The sequence below is a fragment of the Mirounga angustirostris genome, unplaced genomic scaffold (assembly GCF_029215605.1).
Source record: "Mirounga angustirostris isolate CCGP_5_RB_7025 unplaced genomic scaffold, mMirAng1.0.hap1 SCAF_13, whole genome shotgun sequence".
Taxonomy (NCBI): domain Eukaryota; kingdom Metazoa; phylum Chordata; class Mammalia; order Carnivora; family Phocidae; genus Mirounga; species Mirounga angustirostris.
Window position 1 is genome coordinate 38,222,951 of NW_026991721.1, and position 24,277 is coordinate 38,247,227.

The 24,277-nt window shown below is 54.3% G+C and overlaps 2 protein-coding genes across 2 annotated transcripts in view; both read left to right on the forward strand.

Moving 5' to 3' along the window:
* Window positions 1-1,597, forward strand: part of PTPN5 (protein tyrosine phosphatase non-receptor type 5) — a 37,037-nt gene extending 35,440 nt beyond the window's left edge. Inside the window, exons 12-14 of the mRNA XM_045892653.1 lie at window positions 753-913; window positions 1,005-1,118; window positions 1,504-1,597. Coding sequence (XP_045748609.1) covers window positions 753-913; window positions 1,005-1,118; window positions 1,504-1,597 — 369 coding nt within the window. The remainder of the gene's footprint in view (window positions 1-752; window positions 914-1,004; window positions 1,119-1,503) is intronic.
* Window positions 1,598-4,077: 2,480 nt separating this feature from the next.
* Window positions 4,078-23,725, forward strand: IGSF22 (immunoglobulin superfamily member 22). Its single transcript, XM_045894025.2, has 23 exons — window positions 4,078-4,182; window positions 6,039-6,172; window positions 8,162-8,293; window positions 8,528-8,664; window positions 9,792-9,891; window positions 9,975-10,014; window positions 10,202-10,376; window positions 11,011-11,124; window positions 11,619-11,781; window positions 12,428-12,700; window positions 13,665-13,949; window positions 14,681-14,805; window positions 14,908-15,049; window positions 15,201-15,497; window positions 16,779-17,081; window positions 17,844-18,017; window positions 18,227-18,355; window positions 19,000-19,296; window positions 19,733-19,821; window positions 20,025-20,217; window positions 20,935-21,234; window positions 21,946-22,275; window positions 23,499-23,725. Exons 2-23 carry the CDS (start codon window positions 6,064-6,066, stop codon window positions 23,567-23,569), a joined length of 3,978 nt encoding a protein of 1,325 aa, XP_045749981.1. The 5' UTR covers window positions 4,078-4,182; window positions 6,039-6,063; the 3' UTR covers window positions 23,570-23,725.
* Window positions 23,726-24,277: the final 552 nt, after the last annotated feature.

The following is a 24,277-nucleotide window of genomic DNA, read 5'->3' on the forward strand; positions in this document are numbered from 1 at the left end:
GAGAGTGTGGGGGAGGAGGGCAGAGGTTTTATCTACAGACCTTTTGGAATGCAGGAGCATTGAACACGAGTATACAGGGGTAGGAGAAGGGCCTGGAGGGCTAGACTCTGGACAATGGGTCTTATTTGCCAGACTGAAGACTGAGAAGGATGGGTTTTATTTGGAAAGAAGCAGGAGCCCTGAGAGGGTTCTGAGCAGGAGAGCGGCATGTCCAGACTGGTGCTGCAGACAAAGCCCGCTTGACCTCGGTGGGGAGGGAGCAGTCAGGGAGGAGTGAGAGATGGCGGAGATGGTAAAGGCCAAAGTGGAGGTGGTACTGGAGGAGAGGAGAGAAAACTGACAAGACTTGCTGGGAGTGGGCAGGCGGAGCAGGGCGGTCATGGGAGAGGGAGAGTCCTGGTGCTCCGTGTCATGGGACTAACAGGTGACTGGGCAGTTTGTTAAGATAAAGAACCGGAGGACAGGAGTGGATTGGAGAGGGACTCTCTGCCTCTCTTGGCTGATCCTGGAGTTGTTGGGGCAGAACTGACCAGTGAAGACCATTGCCTGTGTTACTGACCAGTTTCCACCACCAAGCTGGATTTGGGTCTCTGATGCCACTGAGCTATATACGCTGTAGACGGCAGAGGCCATGGGTCCCACTCCCTGGGTCCTCCTCGCTGTGTTCTTGCCGGTCCCATTCCATCTCTGGGCTGGTTTGTGGGTTTTAAGCGTTCACATGTACCTGGGGTGGGTCTCTGTCTCCTGGACAGAGCGGGACCGAAGAGCGAGGCCTGAAGCATTACTGGTTCACGTCCTGGCCTGACCAGAAGACCCCCGACCGGGCGCCCCCACTCCTGCACCTGGTGCAGGAGGTGGAGGAGGCAGCCCAGCAGGAGGGGCCCCGCTGTGCGCCCATCATCGTCCACTGCAGGTGGGTCCTCGCAGCCGGCCCCCTGGGCAGGGTGGCCTCCGTACTCCCGAAGCCGCCCCGTTCCTTACCCCGGCGTCCCTTCTGCTCTCAGCGCGGGGATCGGCAGGACGGGCTGCTTCATCGCCACCAGCATCTGCTGCCAGCAGCTGCGCCAGGAGGGCGTGGTGGACATCCTTAAGACCACGTGCCAGCTCCGTCAGGACAGGTCAGCCCGGGCGCACGGGGCGCACGGGGCGCCGGAGTCCGGGGGCGGCAGGGCTGAGGGGCCGGGCACACGCTGCAGGTGGACAGCCTGGCGGGTAGGGCGTGGAGGGGCCGGATGGGGAGAGCTGGATCCGCACAGCTGGGGGCCTGACCGGGAGGGAGAAGCAGCAGTGCTGGTGAGCAGAGGGGAGGGGGGCGGCCTGTCATCCCTGTCCCTGCTCTCCTATCCGGGCAGAGCTGGGAGGGGCAGGAAGGAGCAGAGGGGCGTGGCCGGCAGCGAGGGCAAGACAGGCCCCTCGCGAATGACTGGTAGTCATGGGTTTGGGGGGCCCCCCCACAGCCCATCCGTCCACAGCCCCATGTCCACCGTGTGTCTCTGCCCCCAGGGGCGGCATGATCCAGACATGCGAGCAATACCAGTTTGTGCACCATGTCATGAGCCTCTACGAGAAGCAGCTGTCCCGCCAGTCCCCAGAGTGACCGCACTCCTGCCCTGAGGTCCTCTGGGCACCACCCAACCTGAGTCTGGGCCCCCACCCTGGCCACATGCAGAGCCCTGCCTCGGTCCTGGCCTGCCCCCCCCCACCCCTCCTGCTTCCTTCTCTTCAGTCTGCTCCCTCCCTCCCTCCTTCCCTCCTCTGCCAGCCTTGGCCTGGCCTCTGCCCCCGCAACATAGCTCTTCCTACTGTACATACTGGGGCGGGGGGCGGGGTGGGGGAGTGATGTGCCAGGCCAGGCCTGGGGCCCCGGGGCCTGACCCATGCCATGCAGACCTGGGGCCTCAGTTTTTAACGATGGTTCCATTGCTACCTGATCCAAAACGTTTCTGTGCCGCACTCCAAGCGTCCTGCCGCAGCGTTTCTGTCTGTCCATCCATCTCTGCTGTCTGTACCGGACACTGTGTCTCCTCAGCCCGGGAAAGGGGTAATGAGCTCCAGCCCCAAAGCAGCCCAGGCAGAGGTGCCTGCCTCGGGCCCCCACCCCCACTTCGCACGCAGCAGATTGCATTTTGCCCCAGTTCTGGGGACCGGGATGGGGAGCTCCTGAGGAGTTGGCGGAGAGATCTCAGCTGGGGGCAGAGGTCTCTGGGTTGGGGTTGGGGGGGGGAGGAGTGTCACAACAAGGGTGACCTCGTGGTGTCAGATGCCCTCAGGAGGCAGTGACCAGCCTGTGAGGCATGGGGGGGGCGGGAAGAGGACAGAGGGGGGCTGTGAACCCAGAGGACCTGGGCCCCAGTGGGGGTGGGAGAAGGGGGAGCTCTGAGGGTGGGGTGGGGTTTGGGCCCCAGGTCTGTGTGAAACGTTTCTCTGTGTCCCTGGGGGAAAGCCTTCCCAGCAGTCTCGCTGCGTGTCGCCCTGCGTGCTCCTGTGTCCATGCGTGTGTTGAGAGCCCGGCAGCAGGGCATGCATGACTCTGGGCAACATGTGTTATCTTGGAGACACGTGTTTTTATTGCTGACTTTAAATATTTATTCCACGGCAGACAGAGACATTTGGTGTCTTTTTATAATTTGCTCGTGGTCATTGAAGAGAGCAATAAACGGAGCATTTTGAGCAAAACTAGCCCCCTGGGTCTGTGTGATTGCCTCTCCCCTCCCTGCCTCCCTGTAACCTGGTCTTTGTGTACCCTCTACACACACACACACACACACTCTCTCTCTCTCTCTCTCTCTCTCTCTCTCTCTCTCTCTCTCTCAAGCTCCCTGGTGCCCCCCCGTGCAGACTGGAAATACAGACCAAATCCATTTGATTTTGGCAGGATTCTCCTGCACCATCCCCCTCCCCCCCAACCCATCTGGGAGCCCTGGACCATGAGGAGCCTCAAGGACAGGCGTGGGAGGCTTCCACAGAAGGCCAAGTGTCTAGCAGGCCACGAGCTCTGACAGATGGGCCAGAGAGGCCAAAGCTACGGCAGGGAGACTTTCAGGTCACACCCAGGCCCCTCCCTGTTGGCCCACCCACTTATCCCCCGTGAGCCTTACAGGTCCCAACAGCAGCTGCAACTTGGAAATTTCCCTTGTAAGGCCCGGGGTTGTGAGTAGCCTCTCCCTAGGGGCCCAGAGACTCTGCCCCAGGGCTCAGATCCTGAGTCATCCCGGACACTCCTGCTCTATTCTTACCCCTGCCCTCAGGGAGGCAGCAAAAGTAGCTGTGATGCTGTTGCTGGCAGGTGGGGTCACTCCAGGGCATGGGAGGGTCCAGGGCACGGCTGCTGACCAACCAGTGGGTCCTTAAGAGGTACCAGCATTTTGTGTGGGTTGGTTGAGGGTCCACACACAGCTATGCTATAGACAATGAGGAAACAACAGGGAGAGGCTTGAACAGCTGGGATGCAGGTCCCGGGGCGGTGGGGCGGTGGGGGTTGGGGGGGATACTCTCCAGCCATGGAGGGTGGGCCTCCTACCCTCTACCCAGATGAGGATTGAGCTGTAGGAGTGGGAAGGAGGAGGGGAGCTAACAGTTCTATCTCCTCCCCCAGGGTGGCCCTGGGAGGCCACTCAAGCTGTGCGGGCACCAGACACAGAGTATGACGAGAATGGTGCCCCTGGATTTCTGCAAAATGGCCGACTCCCTCGACCCCCCGCCCCACTGGCCTGTGGGCACATGTACATATGTGTGTGTATGTGTCTGCGTGCGCGCACAAACACAAACACACACACACACACACACACACACACTGCCCTGAGCCCCTCGGCACCAGCAGTGAGAACCAAAACCTCTGCCAAGAGGGAACAGGAAAAGTAACCTGGACCACCGCCCTCAGACTCCTGCCCACACGCCTGGTCCCCAGCATTTCCTCCAGCCTTGGCTCCAGCCTCCCTTCCCCCACTCTCCCCCCCCCCCCCCAAAGCAATGTCTTTGGGGAAGTCTAGCTGGGGCAGCTGTGGAGCCTCAGTAAGGGATCGCTCCCAGGGGGCCGGACATTTAAGGAACCCGTGACTCCTGGTGGCTCCACTGTTGGGGCAAAAGAAGAAGGAGACTGGCCTGCCGATAGCCCGGGCATAGCTGCACCCCCAAAGCCGTGGACACAGCATTAAAGGGTTAGGAGGAACTGGTCGCACAAAGGTAAGGCTCCCCTCTTTCCTTAAGAAGGGGGCAGAGCCTGCTACCTTCGGAGCCCAGAGCAGGATGGCCAGAGTAACCCAACTAACGTGAGTATGCTCCTGGGTGAGTCACAGGTAGAAACTACACCAGGTGAGTTGTCGCACGAAGGAAACTTCATTTGCAGCAAATAAGATCATGGGGAGTAACGTCCAAAGCTGTGACTCCCCGAGCAAGGGCGAGTGCGTTGCTTTTACTGAGGGCTAGGATGAATATTTAGATAGGGGAGCCTTGTCGTCCTGTGTCGGGGCGGGCGTAAGGTCCTTACGGAAACATGCTCATACGTACATTGTATGTCATGTAAAGCAGGCTGGTGCTCCATCTTGGGTGGAGATTTTAGTGTTCCATTGAGGTAAAGGTAACCGTCGGTCACTCCGCGGTCCATCTGCACAGGCGTGAGTCGGGGGGCGGGGGGTGGGGGGGTGAGCTCAGATGGGTCTGGGCCGCCTGAGCTGACAGAGCCCCCGTCCAGGCAATGGTTCCTGCTTGAGGGGTAGTTTCGGTTTCTATCACGGGATGTTAGGCCCCTCGGGTCTTTTGCCTGAGTGAAGAGATAAGCTGGAAAGAAGAGCTTAAGGAAAAATGTGGGACAGTTTGGGTACAAGCAGGTGAGGAGTAAAGATCAGCTCTTGGGGTCTAGCTGGTGACAGTTGCAGAGCTCAGAGGTGGAAGCAGACCAGGCAGAGATCTGTCATAGCGGGGAGGTGAAGCTTAGCCTCGAACTGGCTTAGAGCCAGGCTTTTGGGTCCCTAGGGAGGGCAGTGGACTGGGAGTCAAGAGGCCAGGGTTCTAGTCTGAGTGACCTCGAGCAGGTGATTTCTCTCAGACATCGGTTTCTTTCATATGGAAAAACTGCCATGCTGGTTAAATAAAAATGCAACATCCATCCGTTGAAACACTGTGTAGCTGTTAGCAAGAATGAGGACAGTCTTTATGAACGGGTTTGGAGAGATCTCCAAGATGTATTAAATGAAAAAGAAAGGGCTGAAGAGTGTATATAGGAGGGCTCCCTGAAGTGCAAAAAAGGGATGAGGGTAAAAACATACTCGTATTTGCATGAAGGCGCTCCAGAAGGAGCTGAGAGACCACAGAGGTTACATGTTGGGGGAGGATTAGGAGTTGGGGGTTCAGGAGTGGGAGGGAGCCTCTTCATATAGATGTTTATATTGTTTTATTAACTATGAGATTGAATTACCAATTTTTTAAAAGAAGTATAGGACATGAAAACTCAACCTCTGTCTTTACCCAGTCACAAATGAAAGCAGAGCTGTAGACACATGCCATCATCTGTCTTAGCATTCCACCAATGCCAGGGGTCCCCAGGGCTCAGGAGGAAAATCCCCGGCTTCCTTTTAAGGCCCACTGAAGTATGGCTTAGTCAGGAAGTTCCTTCTTAGGTCTGACTCCATTCCCTCCTGCTGAAATATCCAGCACCACCTCCCTTGTTCCATGTAGCTATCAATATGTATCCTCAGCTCCCCCTGGGCCTAACTTGGTTCCCTGGGTAAATCTAAGCCCTACATTCTCTACCCCTGAGACTTGGAATGGTTTGGGATTACTTGGTGGGGATGACAGGCCCACGGGTCCTTGTAACCATCCTGGGAAGGTGAGACACGAAGGGAAGAAAAGAAAGGCCAGAAAGAAGAGGCTTGCTGTCCTACTTCCCCTCACCCTCCTCTGTGCACAGTCATCTCCCCTTGTGTCCACCTGCCCTGTCCCTTCACACACACACACGCACGTGAGCAGAATAACCTCTCTGAATCTCTCTCCTATTCCCTTCCTTGTCCTTCATGGCCTCATCCTCTCCCTGGTCCTCCCAGGTGAGTGCCCACGCCTGCTGTCACCATGACAACTATTCACCACCAGCAGATGCTGCAGGAGCACGTGTCCATGGAGTTCTCCAGCTCCACCACCCACATGCAGACCTTCTCCCAGACAACCAAGACTGTGGGAGGCAAGTAGAGTGGGTGGGAGGGCTGATCGGGAAAGGGCAGCCTTTCTTCTTCCACATCCACTCCCTGGGTGGCCTCAGGCTTTGTGAGTGCCGGGACCCCTCAGGAGCCCGAGATACAAAGAGCAACCCTCTCCTCATCTGTGCTTTGAGAAAGCTTCAGCCAGTGGGATGTTTACCCACAGATCAGATCTTCTGGAAAACAGCTTAGGAAGAGTCAACCCTGTGAATGTGTATGAGTGATTGATGAGCTTAATTGCTTGAGGAAACAGGGTCACAGGCAGACGGATGTATCTCTGATGGCAGAATTGCAGGCACAGAGGAAGTTAGGGATGTAGCTACCGTCCTAGATCTGAGTAATGCTGACCCTGCTCCACTTCAGAAATAGGAGATTCGGAGCCATCGGTGGAGAGAGGATGAACACATAAACAAGTGACCGAAGCTTCCAGGCTCTCAATCCTTGGGGACCAAACTTGGGGGACAGCAGATCCAAGGGAAAGCTGAGAAATGGTCTCAGAGCAGAACAGATTGTTTTGGTCATGTCTCTAGTGGAAAGTGATTAAAAGATGGCCAGGGGCCAGGCTATCCATTATCTCCTCCCAGTCACTGCCCCTCCCTCAAAGTCCTGGAGGGATAGAGTTCTTCCAACTCCTCTGTGCACAGAGGTCAGGGCCAGATGAAAGCTCTATACCAACTCCTGCTGGTCAGTTGAGGCAACGCAAGGAGAACGGCTGGGACGCGAGACCAGAAGTTGCAAACTTCAGTGATTATAGCAGTGCCTCTCAGCCCTGGCTGCACATTGGAATTATCTTAGTGTAGCAGGCAGAGAGGAAGGGGAATGAAAAAGGAGCAATACAGAAGTCTGACTCAACTGCTAAATCAGGTGTGTTTTTGTTTGTTTGTTTGTTTTTCAAGCTCTCCAGAGAGTCTAGCATGCAGCTAGAGTTTAAAACCACTGGCCAACAGGGTCCAGGCAGGGAATATAAATGCCAGAAGAAAGAGGAGAATGGCAGAGCACATGCCCGACCTAGAGGGGCCCCCTCTAGTCACCGCCCGTTGACCGTTGCCATACGGGAGTATGAGCTCAGGGCTGAGAATCCAGAAATCTGAATTTTTATGTGAAATCTCTCCATTTTTAGATCTAGGGCTCCTTTTTGTTTAACCATTGACGAGGTCAAATACCACACATCTGCAGGTCAGGTTCAGCCAGCACACTCTAAACGCAGAGTTTCTTAAGACATTTTTCGCATCTCAGTCCTTCAGATTAGCGGGGATAATGAAGGCACCTACTTCACTGGGGTATTGTGAGGATGAGATAAAATAATCTCTGAAATGTGTTTAGCACAGTTCCTGACCCAAGGAAGGTGCTCCGTGAATCAGAGCAATTGTTTTTAACTGTCAGCTCACCAGCCAACAAGATTTTCTGTAGTTTATGCTGAAAATACAACTTTTCATTTTCCAAATATAGAGTTACCCTACCACATTGAATATGCTCTCTCAGATAAGGAGATGCCCACATATAGCCCCCCTGGAGGGGGAATGTTTCCTGTCCCTCACTCAAAAATCACTACTACTCCCATAGCAATGAATGCTGAACCACAGAAGGACAGGGGAAAGGCCTACAGCAGAGCTCAACTAAGCTACCAGGCCTCCCAAGCAGAAAGCCCTGGCCCCTCTTAAGGCAACTGGGGGACCAGAACTTCCAGGAGAGAAGTCCAGGAGATCAAGAAAATCCCCCCAAATAAGTCTCCTTTAAAAAAAAAAAAATTAGCTCCCAATATTGTGGTCCAATGAAGGTAAGAGGAGTTGGCTCCCCCTGGTGTTTGAAATTTGCCATAACACAACGACCCACTGACTCTTAAGTCCTCTTCCTGGCCAAAGTCCCCGCGCTGGCCTAAAATGCTCCATTGTCCCGTAAAGAAAAGATCAGCCCTCCAATCCCGGGCTGAGCTCTGCCTGGAGCCCATTCTGACCTCTCACCTGCCACCACAGAGGAAGTCGTGACAAGGAAGTCCTCCAGCACCGTAGAGTTCTTCAGCTTGGTCACTCGAAGTTCTGACATCCCTCCCGGCGAGAGCATCCCAGAGTTCGTGGAGAAACCTCATCCGGTCACCGCATCTGAGGGTGCGTTGCTCCCCGTGTCTCCTCCCCACGCCTCTAACTGCTTCACATTCTTCTCCCAGTGCCCCAACCCGCACCACCATCCCACTGACCCCCAGTTCACGAACATCAGCCGTGCCAGGCTGAGGGTCCCTCCCTGCCCAGGGCGGACGTGAGATCCCTGGCAGGAGGCAGGGTGCAGGCAGAAGGTCCGGCCTGGAGGCTAGGAGGTGAACGTGCGTCCTGTGCCCACTGCAGGGGATAAAGCCGTGTTCCGAGCCCGGGTGCGGGGGAACCCGAAACCCAACATCTCCTGGAAGAGAGAGAGCGGCATCCCCATCAAGGAGTCGGCCAAGATGTTCTACGACAGCGTTAACAAGGAGCATGTGCTGAAGGTGTGGGGACCCGAGCCAGAGATCCAGTTATGGATGAAGCCAGAGGCAGGGACCCCAGGGCATGCTGCAGCCCCCCTCGTGGATAAGAGAGCCACAACAGCGACCCAAGAACTGGGCCATGGGAAAAGAGGCTGTCATTGCCCTAGAGGAGGGGCAGGATAAGAGAAGCTGAATGAGGAGCTGAGGCCTTGCTAGAGTGAGCAGGGGACCAAACTCAGGGGCGAAGTGAAGCAGAACTAGGGCAAAGCCAAGGAGGGGCAGGCCCCACCAGAAGAGACCCAGCTGTTCCAGAGGAGAGAGAGCCGAAAGGGAAGAGAGGCCAAATATGTGGGCGTGGCTAGAAGGGGCGGGGCCGTAGTGGGTGGAGTCAGGCTAAATAGGGGCAGATAGGAACAGAGGGAGGAACCAAGCCTAGTGTCCGGGTGAAGGTCGGGGTTCCTGGGCTCTTCAGGGAGCCTTCCAACAGACTCTCACCAAGGGCTGATCATCTTTAGATCTAACCAGCTTCTGCATCTTTTAGCTCTAGACCCTTGAGGAAAAGGAGGGATGGGTTGTGCGGAGACCTGTCCCAATTGGTCCTGCCAGGACTTACCACTGTGAAGGGCAAAGAGCCTCCCCTCTCCCCCACAGACAGAACTCGGTTCCTTCTTCTCTCATGGTCCCATTACTGACCCTCAGCCCCACATAGCACACACAAGCTGCCCCAGGGTCCCCCTACGGGCCACCCCTTACACAAATTGATTCATTCAGCAAGCACCTTCTGAGGCCCCACTGGGCTGTCCATGCTGCAGGCACCAAGGCAGCCTAATTCACCAGTTTCCTTGGGCTCAGCCCAGTGCCTGGTACAGAGGAGTAAATATGTGTTAAAGGAAGGAATACCATCCCACTGATAGAAACTGCACATAGTTAGAGGAAGTCCCTGTCTTCCAGCTCACAGCCAAGAAGAAGAATCCCATGCAGAATCAGGCTACAAACACACACACTCACACTGACTACTACCTGGAACCTCCAAATCATAGAGGCTGCTCAGTTCTCCACACACATGCCCAACGCTCAACTCCTCTCCCTTCTCACAGAGAGTCTCCCTGGGGTCCCCCCCCCTCACTAATGGCCTGTCTCTGATACAGCTGGAGCCACTGACCTCCGACGACTCTGACAACTACAAGTGCATCGCAAGCAATGACCATGCAGATGCCATCTACACCGTGTCCTTGCTGGTGACAGAATGTGAGTCAGCACCCTCCTCCTGGCCTTTCCTCTTAGGGACCAGACTCCCCCTGTCTGACCCTGTCCATCTCTCTGGTCCTCAGGTCAAGAGAAAATGGATTTCAAAAAGATGTTGAAGAAGAGGTGAGGCTGGGAGGCCCCTCTGCCTGGGGTGCTGTCCCTCCACCCTCCAGGCTAGGGCTTCTTGAAGGTCTTTCAGCAGGGCCCTGAGTTAATGACCCAGGCTCCTAGAACCCATGAAGGTTGGGTTGGCTCCCTCTGTCTTCAGAGGGAGGTGCTGAGTCCAAGCTTGGTACCCACCTCCTCGCAGGGCACCCCCTGCTCCCAAGAAGAAGCAGAAGAAGGGGATAGGTGAGAAAGAGATGTTGGAGATTCTGTCCAAGGTGCCCAAGAAGGACTTTGAGAAGGTCTGCATGGAGTATGGTTTCACTGACTTCCGGGGGCTGCTCAAGAAGCTCAAAGAGATGAAGAAAGTGGAGGTGGAGGTCAGTGCCCATAGTGGGGCAGGGGTCTGCAGGTAGGGGTCTGGGTCTCTCCAGAAGTGCTAGTGCCTGTGTGTCCCCCAGTGGCAAGGCCTCTCCAGCCTGCACACACATGCTCAAGGGTGAGAGCAGGAAAGGAACTTGCCTTCCTTTTACTTCTTCTCTCTCCTCTACCCCCTAATGTGCTTGCATGGACTTTGGAGTCAGACCGCCCTGGGTTCAAATCCCAGTTCTACTGCCTTATTAACTATGTGAACATGGGCATCCCTCTGAACCTCAATTTCTCATTTGCAAAATGAAAATTCTGCTTTCCTCTTTCATTTGTTTTTGCGTTGTCATCATTCATTCACTCAACCAACTCTCAATTATTAAGCATCTACAGTGGAATTAGAAGACTTATGTAATGGGCCCAGGTACATAGTGACTGTTCTGCAAATGGTGGTTCATTTCTCATCGTCTCCCCCTAAGTGCTAGAGGCTTTCAGTGGCAGGAAGTGTGGGGGGGGGAATCATGGCTATCCAATCAGCCTAGTCATTTCTGCCAAGACCTTTAGGGGGTTCCTCCAGCATTGGGTTAACACACTGGTCAGGCTCCAGATGTCCCTGACGCCTGCCATTTTATTATCACAATCTCACAGACCATCCGGATTCTGAAGCCCCTGGAAGACATAGAGACCAAGATTGACACCACTGTGGTCTTTGACTGCATCATGGAGCTGAAGGACCCCAATGTCAAGATGATATGGATGAAGGTGGCCGGGGGGGGGGCACCTAGGCAGGGCCTGCCTTAGCAATATCATTTCCTCTCTGTACCCCCTCCCTTCACAGACCCCCCTCATTATCCATCAACCAGGTCCTCTCTTCCATCCCAGCAAGAGGATGCCTCCTGGTATGACTGAAACTGACTGGGAGCTAGGCTCTAGTCTTAGCTATTCCATCACTTTGCTTTTGGATTTGAGACAGTTACCTTCCTCTCTCTATGCCTCAGTCTAGCCATCTGAAAAGGCTGGGTTAGGTAGTCCTGAAGGTCACATTAAGAGCTCAGGTCTCACAGGAAGCAGGGATCCTGGGTCCCACTGAGCCAGAAGATAAGGCTAAAGAGATCTTAGGGATCTCTGGTATGTCTGAGGATCTTAGAGAGGTAGACATGGCACCCTCCAGCTTAGGCTGGCCTTGGGGAATGAGGACCTCTGGAATTCTCCTCTTAAAGTCCTTCATCAGCTTTTCTACCTTTTTCATGAGGCAGGGTAATGAACCACTGAGGATCCAGTACTCCCTAGGCAAGTATGATGTGAAGCAGATGGGCACCAAGTACATGCTGGTTATTACCAACGTGAACATGAACGATGCAGACACCTACAGCCTGTCCGTGGGTGACAAGCGGATGAGAGCAGAACTCACAGTGCTGGGTATGAATGTGTGGGCATCTGGGGGACAAAGAGGACAGTCAGGGTCAAGGGAGGAATAGCCAGGGATGGGGTCCATGGGGATATGGGAGAGAGGACTGTGGGGCTGTGCAGTTGAGGACTGTATGGGGATGGACATTAATGGAGGAGGGAAACATGGGGAGAGGACTATGAGATAGTAAGTGCCATGGGGCAGTGTGGCATTGTGGTTAAGTGCACAGTCTCCAGAGTGAGACTAGTGGGGCTCGAATCCTAGCTTCACTATGAGCTTGTGAGCTTGTGATTTGGGACAAGTTATTTAACTTCTATTTGCCTCAGTTTCCCCATCTGTAAAATGGGGAATAATAGTAAAATCTACCTATATGGGAATTGGATGCATTAATATGTGCAAATTGGCTAGAAGAGTGTCTGGCACTTATCGAAAACTACATAAGTGCTTTGTAAAATTGCTGTGTTAACATAACTGGGGAGGAGACCATATGAACATCATGGGAAGGGGTCACAAGCAGAATGAAAGGAAGGATGCTTTCCCCAATTGTGGGCTACAGGAGGCCAGTGACCCCTGAATCTCCATGCCCCCTTCATCACCCCACCCCTCAGGAGAGATCAGGGCTGCAGCCCAGTGACTGCCCCTCCTACTCTTCCACAGATGAGCCCCTAAAGTTCTTGGGAGAGATGAAGCCAATGAAAGTGACAGAGCGCCAGACAGCTGTATTCGAGATCCGCCTCTCCAAGAAAGTGCCTAACTTTGTGTGGAAGTTCAACGGGAAGGAGCTGAAGAGGGACGAAAAGTATGAAATCACAGTGTCCGAGGATGGTCTGACCCACACACTTAAGATTAAGGACGCCAGACTCTGTGATGCGGGCGAGTTCTCTGCTGAGGTGGGGGACCTGGTACAGAAGGCCCAGGTCACAATTGACCGTGAGTGGTTGGGCCAGAGCTTGAGGGGTGGGCCTCATGCCACAGCCACCTCCATGTGGGTAATCATCCATCCATCCACCCATCCATCCATCCATCCATCTCTCTTTGCAAAGCCCTGTGATGGGTACTAGAAAGACAGAGGGTTCTCTTCACTAACTCCTAGTATAGTCGGGGAGGCAGGTGTGAATTAGAACATAAGTTCTCAAGCAAGGAGTCAAGACATGCTAGGGTCTTATTATCAGCTGGGAGATAATGGGTCAAGAGATTATTAGCCCTTCTGTCTCTAATCTCATATATTCTAGCATATCCCTCTTAACCACTTGCGTTCTTATATGAGAGCAAGTTTGGAGAGTTACACATGATGGTGGGTACACCCAGAAGCATGACACACATGTGAACCGCACTTGACACATGTGACATGGAATCATCATGGCTGTGACAGAGAGAGGCACAGAGGTCGTGGGAACCCAAAGAAGGGGCACCACTAGGTGATGTCAGAAAGGATGTGATGAGGTGATGGCCAAGCTGCTTCTTTCCCAGAAGAACAAAAAAGGAGTTCAGCTTTCAGCAAATGGGGAAGAAGAGAGGAAATTCTCAGCAGAGAGAACAGCATGTATCAAGGCCCAGACACCAGAAAGACAGTGCAATTATGGCTGGAGTTCCAAAGGGGCATTAGAGATATTGACTGCCATGCTGTGAGGAGGTAAAAGTTGTTATCCCATTTTACATATGAGGAAACTGAGGCTCAGGGAGTGAATGCATTCAAGAGAGAGTCAGCTAGGAAGTAAGGGATAGAGCTGGGACTCTCCCTGCTAGTTACCTCTATGGGTCACATGTTGCACACAAACACATTCCATGTCACAGGTCCCTGTGTTTCTGGGACCAAAAAGAGGAGCAAGGCGGCAGGTAGCTGCAGAAAAGGGATGTCGGGGTTGGGTGCAGATCCAGATCTATCTGTCCACAGGCATCCCCATCAAGTTTGTGAGAACCCTAAAGAACGTACGTGTGAAAGAGAGGAGCCGTGCATGCCTTGAGTGTGAGCTGACGTCCAAGGACGTGACACTGCACTGGAAGAAGGACGGGCATCCTCTGGAGCGCAGCAGCAAGTACAGCATGAGCCATGAGGGCAAGCGAGCAGAGCTGGTCATTGAGGATGCACTGCTCGGTGACAGTGGCGAGTACACGGTGGTGGCCATGCAGGATGGAGACCCCACTGAATACTACAGTACTGCCATGGTCACCGTGGAGGGTATACACCCACCCTGTCAGTCCCCACTGAGCAATCCCCCCCAATCCTGACAGCTCCCTACCATGGACACTGATCAGCCCCCTACTGACTCCAACCCTCCTCAGACCATGATCAGTTTCTACTTCCCCACTCTGACCACTCCCATCTCCCAAATTCTGACCATCTTCGACGTCCCATGCCCTGAACATCTCTACCTCCTAGACCCTGATCATACCCCATCTCTCGAACTCTATCTGAAATCCCTTGACTTTATCCATCCTTCACTTTCAGACTCTGACCATCCCTAGCAGGCCTGATCATTCTATACTCCTTGACCCTGCCCAGCCCCTACTCACTAACCTTGACCATTCCCACTGTCCCTGACCACCCTCAACTCCTAAAAACAGTCTAGCATATCTAGCTCCGCTAACCACCTGCATCCACACCATCTACTCCCCTTCTCCAGCTGAGCATCCCAAGTCCCCACTGACCATCCTCCGATGATAAGCCCCCCATTGGCCATTTCCCAATGCAACTAACTTTTCCCCAACCTCCCACCTACTTGCTCCAGTCCCCCCACTGACCATTCTCCAATCACCCATTGACCATTTCCAAACTTCCTGCTAATCGTAAATTATTTTGATAGATATGGCACCCCTGCTCCTTCCCTTGGCCATGGCCACCAGCAGTCTTCCCATGAGTCCTTTCTGCCCCCAGCACCCTAACCTAGCCCCTGCTCCCTTTCTCCCCAGAGCGTCTGGCCACAGTGAAGAGCAGGCTGTCTGACGTGCACGCGGCTACTGGGAGCCTGGCTGAGCTGTGCATCGTGCTAAATGACGAGAAGGTGGAGGGCGTGTGGCTGAAGGATGGCAAGGAGGTCTGAGGCAAGGGATAGAGAAGGGGTCCAAGGAGGGAAGGGGTCAACTGGGCATACATTCACACACCCACCCCTCGCCCTCGCCCCCCGCCCACCTCCCAGATCACGGACTTGCCCGGCGTGCAGATCGTGAAGCAGGGTGCAGTGCACAAGCTCATCTTCCCCAATATGGGCCCGGAACACGAGGGCAAGTACACATTCCGGGCCAAGGGCGCAGAGAGTGAAGCCTCGGTATTCATTGCAGGTAAGGTCACCACCCCCTAGAGGCAAAACTCAACCAGGCCTGGCCTGCCCACATGCTCAGAGCTCTTCCCCCACCCGCATGGGGTCCTCCTCCACCCCTTGTCGCCCCGCCCCCCATTCCTGCTGGGCGACCCTGCCCTGCCGCCCCACAGATCCTCCTACCATCGACCCGTCCGTGCTGGAGGCACTGGGGGCGCACCCCGTGACTGTGAAGGTGGGCCACACTGTGAACATCAAGGTTCCCTTCCGGGCTAAACCGCTGCCCAAAGTGACATGGTACAAGGACGGCGTGGAGGTGACAGAGGAGGACCGTGTGTCCATGGAGCGCGGGGAGGACCAGGCGCTGCTCACCATTTCCAACTGCGTGCGTGAGGACAGTGGCGTTATTCTGCTCAAGCTCAAGAATGACCACGGCACAGCCACAGCCAGTCTGCACCTCAGTGTGCTGGGTGAGGGCAGGACCCTGCTGGGCTGGACTGGGCTGAGCGTACCTGCTGCTCAGCGCTGAGGGTGGGCATAGCGCTGGAGCTGGGGCTTGAGAAAGGGATCGCAGCCAGAAGCCCACTTTCTAACTTCCTAATTCTGTGGCCTTGGGCAAGTCAATGAACCATCTGAAGCCTCAGTTTCTTACCTGCAACAGGATGACTTGGTCTTTTGTTAGTTTGCTTTTTGTATCTCTTTCAAGTGAATCTAAGGCACATAGCGGAGTGCACGAACACATAATAGACCTTCCAATGTTGTGTTGTCACTGACTTGAAGATGAGGACATGGTTGGAAGGTAGAAATGAAGTGAAAGAGGTGGGATTTAGGGATAGAAGTGAGGTTGGTGGGGAAGTTTCGGGGGTTGAAATGAAATGAAGTCAGGGGAGGTGAGATACGGTTGAGGATAAAATGAGGTTGGAAAGGGCGCCTGGGTGGCTCAGTTGGTTAAGCGACTGCCTTCAGCTCAGGTCATGATCCTGGAGTCCCGGGATCGAGTCCCTCATCGGGCTCCCTGCTCGGCAGGGAGTCTGCTTCTCCCTCTGACCCTCCTCCCTCTCATGCTCTCTGTCTTTCATTCTCTCTGTCTCAAATAAATAAATAAAATCTTTAAAAAAAAATGAGGTTGGAAAAATGGGAGTGGGTAGGAATGGGATTTGGGATGAGTCTAAACATAAGGCTAAGGAAAGAGATGAGCTGGCCTTAGTGAGCTCATAGTCAACACACACACACACACACACACACACACACACACACCCCACGCCATCAAGCTATGGAGTGAGAAGGTTTGGGTTTCAATTCAATTCAGCAGCATGACTGAGCTCTTCTGTGTTCTCAGTGCTGAGGACAGAGATGGAAGTATCCCAGCAGTCTCTCAACCCAAAAGGGATGAAAACTAGCAGACATGTAATTATAACATAAGATAAACTATTAATACCAGAAAGCACTGGAGTTCTGGAAGCTGAGAGGAGGGGCAGATCTTGTCTGGAAGGAGACAAGGAGGGAATACCCTGAGGCAGGGGACCCTCAGGTCCCCAGCCCCCCCATTGCTAGGCAAGTGAGAGTCTCAGGGGGCCAAGGATCCAACTCTTTGGACAAGTCTTACAAGGAGGGGCAGTGAACACAGAGAAGGGCGAGGCATCCACAAAGCTCAGACTCTAACTATCCCCCAGTCTGGCTGGACCTCCAGCAGGTGGGATAAAGCCTTTCTCATCCCTGGCTCCCATTCTGACACTCTCTTCTGTCCTCAGACCGTCCCAAGCCTCCCCAGGGCCGGGTGGAGTTCCTGGAACTCTCGGGGAACCGTGTGCACATGAAGTGGAAGGCTCCGAAGGACAATGGCGGGCGGCCAGTGACACAGTTCATAGTGGAACGGAGGATGGTCGGCAAGAAGGCCTGGATTAAGATAGGCGAGGTGGACAGCAAATTCACGAAATTCTCCACCAACAAGGTAGAAGAGGGGAAAGCCTACCAGTTTCGTATCCTGGCGGTTAATTCAGAAGGAGTGAGCGACCCGCTGGAAACAGATGAAGTGTTTGCAGGAAATCCCATTGGTCAGTGAGATAGCCCCATGCTCAGTGGGAAACTCAGGGGTCAGACAGTGAGGAATGCTAGTCTGTGGGGGAATTCCCTGGGGTCACCTCTGTAGCTATCCTATGAGACAGACAGAATCCAGAGTAAGAGCCGAACATCATCTTGGGTGGGAATTCTTGACTTTTCCCAGTCAGATCTCATGCACAACATACTCCCATGTGTATATCCAGAAGTGCATTCAATTCCAGGGAAATGATTCCACTTGTTTCTCCATTCCAGAAATCATCCCAAATCCCAGTGGGAGTGATGTTACTTTAGAGATAACCTTGAATCTGTTCTAACTTTCCCCCAAAGAAAACCCTTGACAACATTGGCATTTTAATTATGAATGCTAATTAACTGCTTGCTGCACTCCTCCCAGTTGGTCTCCATGTCTCCCTGTGTCCAGAACATTAAGAACTGTGGCATTGAGAATGACACAGGTTGGTAGATTCGAGTTGGTGATTCTCAGTCTTGGCCACACAGTAGAATCACCTGAGGTCTTGGAAAACATGCTGATGACTGGCCGCCACCCGCGGCCAATTAAATTAAACTATCTGGAGGTAAAACCCAGACAGTGTCTTTTGGTGAGGGTATTTTTTTTAACTCTGCACTTGATCTTAATGTGCAACCACAGTTAAGAATCATCAGGGTTTTCTTAAAGGAGGGAGCCAGAGATCAGCATAGGGTGAGCAACCATCTACATGCTCCCCCCGCCAACCTCTGCCCTCTGTCTCCCACAGAGCCCCCTGGTCTTGCCTCCCAGCCTCAAGTGACTGATGTGACCAAAGAGGCCATGACCATCACATGGAATGCCCCTACGCAGGATGGGGGAGCCCCAGTGCTTGGCTACATTGTGGAGCGGAGGAAGAAAGGCAGTAACCTATGGGTGCCAATCAACAAGGACCCCATCCAAGGTGAGGTCCTAGGGAGAGAGGCCCAGGAGGACCAAGGGCGGCTTTGCTGGGTGGACCTATGCACCCCTGCTGCCCTGAACATATTCTGTTCCCCAACTCCTTTGGGGGTTTTAATAGCATCCCATAACCCCCCCTTCCATGTCCTCTCACTCTATGGTCTCCCATCTCATGGACCCCCTGCCTCATGACCCCTCAAATTCCCATTTCAGACACCAAGTGCACTGTGGATGGTCTCCTGGAGGACACAGAATATGAATTCCGAGTTATAGCTGTGAATAAGGCAGGCCCTGGACAGCCCAGTATGGCATCCAGTTCAGTGGTAGCCAAGGACCCTGTCAGTGAGTAGGGGGCTGCCAAGCCCCAACACATAGTAGAATTAGCCCATTCAAGGTAGACAGTGGATTTCTTCTCTGGGAAGGTCTAACAGGGTGACCCTACCACACAGTCTCCACTTTCTGGGGTCTGCCAGCCTAAGAGAGGGACAGGATTCACACCCAAAAGAAAGCCAGCAAATAAAGATTGAGAGTCAGGGACAGCGAGGAGGCAGGGTGGGAAAAAAAAGTTATCAAACTCTGAGTATTTCTGGTTAGGTAAGGTGTTGGATGCATATTTGAGGATTGGGTAGGGCTGTAGGGTAGATGGTTGGGAGGGTCCTGATTTAGGAGGTGAGGTGGGGCTATTGCACATGAATGGATGTGGTAGAGACAGTTGGGCTAAAGGCTGGAGTTTAGAATATAGGGGGATTGAGGGTGTAGGGTACGTTGAATTTGGAGGGTATTGACTTCAAGGGTGAAAGGGTTGATCCAGTGAGAGAATTGAATTTGGAGGTTGTTGAGTGTGCAGGGTTGGTGTGGAAAGTGTTAACTAGGAGTTGGAGGCAGAGGTGGTGGAAGTTAGGTTTCAGGGGTAATGAATGTGGGAACTGGGCATGGGATTGAGTGCAGAGGAGTCGGAAGGCTGACTGGATGTCTGTGCCACCCAGAACCCCCAGGCCTGGTGCAGGGTCTGCACGTGTCTGATTCCTCCAACTCCAGCATCTCCCTGGCCTGGCGGGAGCCTGCAGAGGGAGACCCACCCTCCGGTTACATCCTTGAGATGCGGGCTGAAGACACTAAGGAGTGGTCCAAGTGCACAAAGATCCCCATCTCGGGCACCTGCTACGTGGTGGGAGGCCTCACCGAGAGGCAGAAATACTTCTTCCGAATCCGAGCTGTGAACGAGGCTGGAGTTGGGGAGCCTGTGGAGCTGGATGAGGGGGTCCGTGCCATGCCACCACCAGGTGAGGATGCAGAGAGAGCTGGGGTTTAGGCCCTAACATCCTGGCCCCATACTTTCCTCTCTGGGACCTCATCCCACAGGGAAAAACTGGGTGATGCTATGATTAAGAAGTCATCCATACTTGTGCCTAGACAGAGCTAAGGGTGACCTGTCCCCCCCCAAAAAAATCACCACTCATTGTATGCCAAATAGTACCTACTGTGTGCCAAGGGAGGTGTTAGAAATATAGAAACAAATAAGACACAGGACCTGGCCTGGAGTCTTACATACTAACAGGGGAAGACAGAGGAGGAACAACTAAATGCTTCACAGTGTTGGGGCTGCCTGCTGTAGGTATGACCTGTTGTGAGAGCATGGACGAGAGGTTGGGAAAGGCTCTGGGGGGAGGTTTAAAGCTGAGTCCATGGCCCCACCTCTGTCTCCTCCGTCTCCCTCAGCTGCCCCCAAGTTTGACCTCAGTGCCCGGCTGAAGAGTCACATGGTGGTTCGCGCTGGGACAGCCCTCTGCATCCATGCTGCCTTCTCTGTGAGTCGCTCCAGACCCTGGCCCCCCGGTGCCCCCCACTTAACGAAGATGGCTGCTCTAGCTATCATAATCTCTGTCTCTGCCCCTCGCCAGACGCCTGGCACTAGAGCCTGGCAGGAGACCCCTCGACAGTGGATTGGGAGAGGGCCTGCCCTCAAATATCACCCGGGTGACCCCACTGCCAATCTCCTGTCACCACGCAGGGCTCACCCGCACCGAACGTGATCTGGCAGAAAGATGGCATCCCCACCAAGGGCCGGGAAACCATCACCAAGGGCAAAAACCACTCCCAGTTCCTCATCAACAGCACCAGGCGCTCCGACTCAGGGGTGTACCGCATCTTGCTCCAGAACGAGTTTGGAGAGGCATACTATGACATCCACGTGTGGGTGGCAGGTACGACAGCGGGCGGAGGCCTCGGGGAGGCGTCCTTGCACACACCCCAAAACCGAGCTCCCTCCCCACTGCTGCTCGAGTTCCTGCCACCCTCAAGTCATGCCGGAAGGTAGTGAAGGCTGCTCTGGCGCCACAGGGCAAGACGTTATCGGCCTTTGCCTTGATGGGGAGGTTTGTTTCCACTTTTTCCCAATGTCCAGAAGCCTTAGAGGCATTGAACTAGGACCAAACCCTTGTTTCGGTTTCTGCACTCGTATCTGGTGAGCTTCGGGGGCATATGCAAGGTATGGTTGGCAGAGGGAGAGCAGAAAATGAGTGGGAGGCGGGAGGGACAGGAGGAGATGAGTCCATTCAGAACTGGAGTGACCTCATAGTGAGGGCTAGAAGCTTTATAATCAAGCCTTAAGCCCTCAAGGGATGAAGGGATAAACTTTTATTGAATAGTTACCATGTGCCAGGCACTTTACTCAACATTTCTGTGGGAGTTACTGTTAGCCCTATTTTGCAAATGAGGAGATGGGTCTCAGAGTTTACAGGGCTGGTAAATAGCAGAGCTGCACCTCAGAAAGTTCTTTCTGACTCCAAAACACCAGCGGCCTGAGACTCAAAGAAGAGACGTTCCCCATTCCATCTTCCACAGGGCTTGGCAGGTGGCTGGGGTAGGGCACAAGTCTTCAGGCCCCCAAGGGTGGCTGACGGACCTTGTGGCTGTTCCAGATTTTCCGCGGCCACCCACAAACCTACAGCTGTTTGAGGAGGTCCCCAACACAGTGACTCTGACCTGGAACCACAGCCCTGACGTGCAGGAGGACAGCGAGGCCCACTACGTCATCCTGAAGCGGGATGCCAGTACCGCGGCCTGGTTCACGGCAGCCGACCACGTCTTCAGCAACAAGTACACGGTGACAGGCTTACTCCCCGGCAGGAAGTACTACTTCCGAGTGGTGGCCCGCAACGAAATCGGTGACAGCGACCCGCTCGACTCCAAGGATACTTGGCTCATCAACAAGGACAAAAGTGAGTGTTGGGGGACTCGGGGGTTCAGGTTATATCCCCGATGGCAGGGAGGAGAACCGCTGAGGTGGAAAGGTTAACGTCAGGGATGCTGGGAAGAGAAGTAGCGACCCTGAAGCCCAGAGGAGATACTTTCTGGGTACTCTGAGGGGTGGGACCAACGTGGGGGTGGGGAGGTGCCCTTGCGGGCAGGGATGACAGGGGAAGGCGGGCGGTGTGGAGCTGAGCCGGGGGTCCACGGGGGTGAGGACTGGGGAGGGTCCCCGAGGGTGACATCCAGGAAGGGAAGGGGTTAAGGGTGGGGATAGGGTCGGGGAAACTTGAAATGGGCTAAGTGGAGGCGAGGGGAGACCGTGGAGGCTGAGATGACGCCGCCGGGGAAAGCCTGGGTGGGCAGTTAACAGCCGGGGAACAGCTGGGGCCGGAAGCTGGCAAGAACTTAGGACTCCCGCGTCTGGAAAAGGGTAAAAACCCGCGCCCCTGGCTTTGATCGTGGAACCGTGGAGTGACAAGGGGTGGGAGGGTGGCGGAAGGAGAACCTCGGGCACGCCAGTGTCAGGTCGGGGCCCCAGAGTTGCTAGCGCGTGGGAATGTAGCCCAGGCCCCCGGGGCTCCGGGAGCTGGGTCTCCGGGGCGCCTTCGGAGCTCTCAGCGGGCGGGCGGCGGCTGGGGTCCCGGGCGCGCTCACCGCCCGCCGCGTCCCGCCCCGCGCAGTCGAGGACCTGAGCGCCAAGCCGAAGCCGTACCAGCAGAAGGACTGGCGCCACGCGCCGCGCTTCCTGACCCCGCTCAAGCCACACACGGTGCTGCGCGGCCAGGACTGCACCATGACTTGCGCCTTCCTTGGGAACCCGCGGCCCACGGTGACCCTCTACAAGGGTGACGTCAACATCACGGCCAACTCCAAGTTCTGGTACAACTCCACCAGCGGCGTCTGCACGCTCGTCATCCCCACCTGCACGCTCAAGGACAGCGGCGAGTACAGCGTGCTGGTGGAGAACGAGCTGGGCAAGGCCCGCAGCAGCTGCACGCTCACGGTCTACGGTGAGGGCACCGGGCAGGGCCGGCTGGGGGCGGGGAGGCGTCCCTGCGGCCCACCGGGTCCAGAGGCCCGAGATGGCCGTCTCTTGGCGCCGTTTTTTATTTCCTCTGCCATCCGGTGGTGTAAACATTCACCAAATGGCCATACTTGGTTCCTCTCTCCCATCCGCTGGGTGTCATTTGTTATGTGTCTGGCCCCTGCAGACTTGGGAGTTCAATAGACTGTAGTTTGCAGCCCTTGGTGGGCCTAGACTTGCCTTTGAAAAAGATACTGGTGATAAGGCCTAAACCAGACTCACCAGTCACCATCTCTGTGGCAGGGTTCTGGAAGGAATTTTTATGTTTACAAGATTTGACAAGGGATTCTGATATACAACCAAGACCGAAAACTACTGGTCTAGGATAAGGATAGACAGGAAGTACAAATGGGGGAAAGACCGAAGGGAGCCTAGTGGAGACCCTTCCTCTGCATAGGTGTGTCCATGTAGGGGAACTATCTTATTTCTTCCTACACACTCTACTATCTTCACAACTACACAGCAAGGAGCATGAACTCTCGAAATGCAAAGCTGAGCTGCCCCGCTCCCTTCTTGCTTTAACTTCCTAACTTTTTCATGATCCTTTTGAGAAAACCCCAGCCAGCAAGGCTCCTCCTCACATCTACTTCTCCAGCCTCATCCTCTGCCACTCCCTGAACTCTCCCTGGCAGTCCCTTGGTGTCCTGCTGTAGGTGCCTTTCTTTGGGGCAGGTGCCACGCCCTGTCGCTGTCTCTCTCAAGTACTCGGCTAGACGTCTGGCCCCGAGATGGTGCCTCCATAGTGGCGGCGGAACTGTGTGACAGAAGTAGGCCAGGGAAGGCCCGGTGGGAGACATCCAGCTTTCATTCCACAGCTAGAGAAATCCCTGACAACTTAATTCGGGTTGTAAGCACGTGGGCCAAGAGCCCTGGCTCCACTGCTGTCCAGCCGTGTGACCTTGGCAAACCACGCTGAGCCTGCTCTCTCATCTGTCCCTTAGGGCTGTTCTGAGGCTTAAATGAGATAGTGCGTAGAAGTGCCTGGCGCAATGCTTGGCAAATATTAAGTGCTGAATAACTGGTAGCTCTTGGCCCCATACAATCAACTGATCTTGGGAGACTGGGGCCTTAACTGTAAGTCCAGCAATTTGGAGTTTGCCTTCCTCCTAGCAACATTAACACTGACAAATACTTGTTTTGTTCTTTCAGACAAAGATGACAAGTCCATTCTAGCATCAGTCACTGAAAGTCTGCAGAAGAAGTCAAAGTACCTTATGTGAGCTCCGGCCCAGCCCAAGCATCAGGAGGATGTTGGGATATGTGGTTTCAGGGCCTATCCTGTGTGTGGCCCCAGTGAGGGCAGCCCCGTTACTTCTCTGGTGCTTGTCAATGTAAACAGTCCACGAAGGCATGGGACAATAAATTGACTAAGCTCACCCCTGCCTGTTCCTGAGGGTGATGTGCAGTAGGGACCAAGGACATGGACTTGGGAGTGGATGGGGACACATGGAGCATGGAGTCCAAGAGTTTAGTCCAAATCCACGCACACTGGGAGTGAGCAGCCCCTTCTAGACTGGGCCTTGACATGCCTCCCCCGCCCCCTGCAGCCACACTGCACCCTCCTCTCCCCTCAGGGCAAGGGACAGCAAGTCCTGATAGGCTTCATCCTTCTCCAGGTCCCCCCCTCCCATTTCTTCACCAGGTAGGTCTGTCGTCAGAGTTTTGGGGTTTGAGGGGATCAGGGCCTTGCCTCTTTAGTGCCCAGGGTTCCCACTATTTCAGAATTAGTGCATCTCAGAGCTAGAAGGAATTGGTCCTCCAGCTCACTAGGTTTCAAACTTAGGTTTTACAGCAGAATTCTCCCTTAAAAAAAAAAAAAAATCATAAGAAACTACTGGACATCACACAAGGATAGGGGGATCTCTGAGCCTCCTTCCTCAAATTATTCTTTCACTGTCCCCCACCAGGGGGACAAATCTGTAAAAAAT